This window comes from Spinacia oleracea, chromosome 6 (assembly GCF_020520425.1).
Source record: "Spinacia oleracea cultivar Varoflay chromosome 6, BTI_SOV_V1, whole genome shotgun sequence".
Taxonomy (NCBI): domain Eukaryota; kingdom Viridiplantae; phylum Streptophyta; class Magnoliopsida; order Caryophyllales; family Amaranthaceae; genus Spinacia; species Spinacia oleracea.
The window spans coordinates 84,349,652-84,352,990 of record NC_079492.1 but is presented as its reverse complement, the minus strand read 5'-3'; the positions used below and the strand labels follow the sequence as shown (position 1 = coordinate 84,352,990).

At 39.3% G+C, this 3,339-nt stretch overlaps 1 protein-coding gene across 1 annotated transcript; it reads left to right on the top strand.

Moving 5' to 3' along the window:
• The first annotated feature begins 283 nt into the window (after positions 1–283).
• LOC130463323 (uncharacterized) lies at positions 284–1,738 on the top strand. The gene has a single exon (XM_056832418.1). It carries the CDS (start codon positions 284–286, stop codon positions 1,736–1,738), a length of 1,455 nt encoding a protein of 484 aa, XP_056688396.1.
• The last annotated feature ends 1,601 nt before the right edge of the window (positions 1,739–3,339 follow it).

Below are 3,339 nucleotides of genomic sequence, written 5' to 3'. Positions count from 1 at the left end.
AGAGTTTTAGAGTTCTCACAATAGCCAATGACATTTTTATTATTATATATGATATTTCCCGAAACTACTTTTTTAATATTAAATTAAAAACAGAAAAATCTGACCATTCTAATCTTGAATCTTGACTCCAAATTGATGACCTGCTAATGGTTTTAAATGTATATAGAAATCACTTTATTACATCATTTTTTTTTCTTTGAAATTGGTTTTTAATAACCAAATTTGTTGAATATGTGTTGGTTTTAATCTACTCTGTTATTAGAAATGGGTCGTCGTACGTTGGATGTACATCGATGATCGAACTACACGTGAGTACTTAGACGGGGTTGAGGAGTTCTGTATAATTGCCACAAGACACATACAAAGTACAAACGTGAAGACAATTTTTTGCCCTTGTCGTGATTGCAAAAATGTGTTGAGATATGCTGATATTAAGAAGATAGAGAACCATTTGGTTATTCGGGGGTTTATGCCAGATTATAACATTTGGTACTGGCATGGTGAGAAACTACCTGTAGATCGTTCGTCACAGGAGGATGTCTTGGAGGAGGACACATGGCCTCTTACTTTTGAAAACAGTGATAGCGATGAAAGTGTTGAGGAAGATCGCATTAGTGAGATGATGGACGGGTTAGGTGATCATGTGCACGAAGGATCTCGTATGTATGAGAATGTCAGCAAAGCTGCTGAGACACAGTTATATCCTGGTTGTACTAAATATTCCAAGCTTTCAGGGATGTTGGATTTATTCAACATAAAAACGCTAGGCGGTTGGACTGATGAAAGTTATGATTTGTTGTTGGAAAAGCTACATGACATTCTTCCAGACGGGAATGACATTCCCAAGTCTACCTACTATGCCAAAAAACTGATGTGTCCACTAGGTTTAGAGTATATCAGGATACACGCATGTCCTAATGATTGTGTGCTTTATCGGAAGGAGTATGAAAATCTTGATGCTTGTCCAAAGTGCGGCGTATCGCGCTACAAGCGTAAGGGTTCAAACCCCAATCGCAAGAAGTGGCCACCGGCTAAGGTGTTATGGTATCTTCCAATAATACCAAGGTTTAAGCGCCTATTTTCAATTAAGGAGGAGGCAAAAAACTTGGTGTGGCATGATGAAGGGAGGAAGAAAGATGGGAATATTAGACATCCTGCTGATGCTTTGCAGTGGAAACATATTGATGAAACCTTTCCCGAGTTTGGTAAAGAGGCTAGGAACCTAAGACTTGCATTAAGTACAGATGGGATGAACCCATATGGCACTCTTAGTTGTCAACATAGCACATGGCCGGTTCTTTTGTCGATTTATAATTTTCCTCCTTGGTTGTGCATGAAGCAGAAGTACATTATGTTGGCTCTCCTAATATCTGGGCCTAAACGACCTGGTCATGACATAGATGTCTACTTGGCACCCCTCATTGAAGATTTGAAATTGTTGTGGGAAGAAGGTGTTCCGGTGTTTGATGCACATACAAGTACAACCTTTACACTTCGTGCCATGATTTTTTGCACCATAAATGATTTCCCGGTGTATGGGAATTTGTCAGGGTATAAAAACAAAGGAGAGAAAGCATGCCCGATTTGTGAGGAGGAAATGATACCCCAACGATTGAAGCATTGTGGAAAAAATGTGTACATGCACACTAGAAGGCTCCTTCGGCGAGATCACCCTTATCGTAATAAGAAAAAGAATTCAATGGGCATAAGGAGAAACGTACTATTCGTGAGCCTTTAACGGGAGTAGAATTGTATGAAAAAAATCAAAGATGTGGAGACAATTTACGGGAAGCACAACACACCCACGACTAAGAAGGGTGTCCTTTGGAAAAAGGTGTCTGTATTCTGGTCTCTTGCTTATTGGAAACACCTGTCAGTTAGACATTGTCTTGATGTCATGCACATTGAAAAAAATGTATGTGATTCAATCATTGGTACTTTGTTGAATATGCCTGATAAAACAAAGGATGGGCCCCATGTTCGGAGAGATGTGAAGCTTGCCAATATTCGACCAAAATTATGGCCCGATGATAATTCCAAAACAAAAAAGTCATTTTTACCTCATGCTGGCTACACATTGAGCAAAGAAGAGAAAATGATATTTTGTGAGTGTTTGCATGGGATTAAGGTGCCTACAGGGTATTCGTCGAATATTAAGCGGTTAGTTTCAATGAAAGATAAGAGGTTGATCGGCATGAAGTCCCATGATTGTCATGTTATGCTGCAAGTGATCCTACCAATTGCACTTCGAGGGCTTCTCCAAAAACATGTCAGGCATACTATTGTCAAACTTTGCCTTTTTTTCAATGCCTTTTGCAGCAAGGTAATTGATCCGAAAAAACTTGATGATATGCAGACTGATGTTGTTGAAACATTATGCAAGTTGGAGATGTATTTTCCACCCTCTTTTTTTGACATAATGGTTCACTTAATTGTCCATCTAATACGGGAGATCAAGGAATGCGGTCCTGTTTTTTTGCGATGGATGTACCCGTTTGAAAGACACATGGGGACTTTGAAAGGTTTGGTAACAAATAAAGCAAAACCCGAAGGTAGTATTATTCGAGGTACCATTGAGCAGGAGGCAGGAAACTTTTGTGCCGTGTTCTTGGTTAAAGCTAAAGAAAGTGGAGTTCCAATATCTCGTCATGAGGGAAGACTTCAAGGTAAAGGTACAATTGGTCGCAAATTGGTCAAACCTCCATATGATAGATTCCAGGAAGCTCACCGTTATGTTCTCCAACACCTTTCAGAAGTTACTCCTTACGTAGAAAAACATCTCACTGAATTGAAAAGAGAGAATCCAAAAATTGGGCAATATGCATTGATGAGACAACACAATCGTTCATTTGTTGCATGGTTTGAAAACCAAGTGGGAAACGGAAGGAGACAAACAAATAATAATGTTTCTGAAATGATTAGATGGCTTTCACGAGGTCCTCAATTATTTGTGAACACTTATGAAGGGTACGACATCAACGAATATTGTTTCTACACTAGTCGTCAAGATGACAAGAGTGTAAAACAGAATAGTGGTGTTATGGTGGTTGCATCTTCTACCGAATACTCTAGCGCCAAGGATATTAGAGCAATTGATGCAACACAAGCATATTATGGGGTAATTCAGGAGATATGGGAGCTAAATTACGTCCATTGCACAATTCCTTTATTTCGATGTCAGTGGGCTAACAATCGACGTGGTCAGAAAATGGATGAATTATTTGGTCTTACTTTGGTAGACTCAAGTCGATTTACTGATACCGAGGAGCCCTTTTTTTTGGCATCTCATGCGAAACAAATTTTCTAAGTCCAAGACAACATTGATCATCAGTGGCGTGT

Coding starts and splice junctions, on each gene's coding strand:
- LOC130463323 (XM_056832418.1), top strand. CDS start 284: ATGTACATCGATGATCGAACTACACGTGAGTACTTAGACGGGGTTGAG.